The 1,262-nt window shown below is 40.6% G+C and overlaps 1 protein-coding gene across 1 annotated transcript; it reads right to left on the bottom strand.

The window, feature by feature from the left end:
* Positions 1-423: 423 nt before the first annotated feature.
* LOC104536649 (rhodopsin, GQ-coupled-like) lies at positions 424-1,022 on the bottom strand (the record flags this gene model as incomplete). The annotated part of the gene is given in 2 exon segments (XM_010179329.1): positions 424-560; positions 563-1,022. Coding segments are annotated over 2 exon segments (597 nt in total), but the record flags the coding sequence as incomplete, so codon positions are not given.
* Between the last annotated feature and the right edge of the window lie 240 nt (positions 1,023-1,262).

Genomic DNA, 1,262 nt, shown 5'->3' with positions numbered 1-1,262 from the left:
TGAAACAATTAAACCAGCACAAGCTTTTCCTTTTAAAACTCTACATTGAGTTATTTCTTTTGAACAGACACAATATAAAATATACATGGTCTAGAAATGGTAATAACGCTTTATGGAAAACCTCTCAACGGTTAGCGTATTCTCTTGAAAATTGAGTAAACTGATGTTATGAAACATAGAAAGGTTTTCTCTGACATGGTTCATAATGTGAACACAGCTAGCACAATATACTTAAGTTGGCACAGCAAGAGGCATACAGCATTTATGGCATGTCCCTGCTGTAGCAGGTGTCCCATCAAAGAGTATGAGGAGAAAACAGGAAAATAGTTTAGAAAATGGGGTGGTAGAAGGACTCTTTAGAAAAAACAACATTCATAAATCCAGCATAACAAAGTATGGTCAGAAGGCCTCATGAAAGTAGCTCTAGGAGTCTGTAAATGTATGATGAACAGGTACTGCTTCCAAGGTGATTTCCAAGGTATCGAATTCAGTCCTTATTTCTGCCCACACAACCACCTTTACTGACTTTACACTGGCCTGTCTCAATTTTGCGCTGAGGACACAGTTTCTTGAAGAGGGTATTCCATAGCGCTTAGCCTCTCCTGGCAGCATTTTGGGTAGCTTTGAAAGCATTTGAATGTATCACTGCGCTTTTCACCGGGGAAAAAAGAACCCTCTTCCACAACTGGCAGAGAATTACAGCTGGATTCATTTTTGCCCTTAAATGTTCTCAGGCTGGTGTTCAAAGTTGATCTGTAGTTCTGTGGTGCCTTGACACAAAAACAACTCCTGGTGCATAACTGTTGAAGAATTGTGAAATCTTTGGCAATGGTGTTTCGGAAATTTGGCTTCAGGAGGAGACAGATAACTGGATTGTAGAATGTGGAAGACTTTGCAAAGACAGCTGGCACAGCAAAGGCTAATGGTGGAATCTTATCTATTGACCCAAAAGCTGCCCACATGGCAATGATGGCATAAGGGCTCCAAGCAGCAAAAAATCCAATGCACACAGCAACACTCAGCTTGCAGAGAAAAAGAGAAAACAGTGAGTTAAAAAATTGCATGAATGAGAAACATAAGCCACAAAGCAGTATATGCATTAAAATATCACCTGATTGACCTCACAGAATCACAGAACCACAGAATCGCTCGGTTGGAAAACACTTCTGAGATCGTCCAACTATTCCTGTCTACCCCCTAAACCATATCCTTAAGTACCTCATCTACCCGCTTTTTAAATACATCCAGGGATGGTGACTCCA

Source organism: Mesitornis unicolor, unplaced genomic scaffold, assembly GCF_000695765.1.
Source record: "Mesitornis unicolor isolate BGI_N332 unplaced genomic scaffold, ASM69576v1 scaffold47372, whole genome shotgun sequence".
Lineage (NCBI taxonomy): Eukaryota > Metazoa > Chordata > Aves > Mesitornithiformes > Mesitornithidae > Mesitornis > Mesitornis unicolor.
Note: the sequence above shows the minus strand (reverse complement) of the source record. Positions and strands in the feature narration are given on the sequence as shown.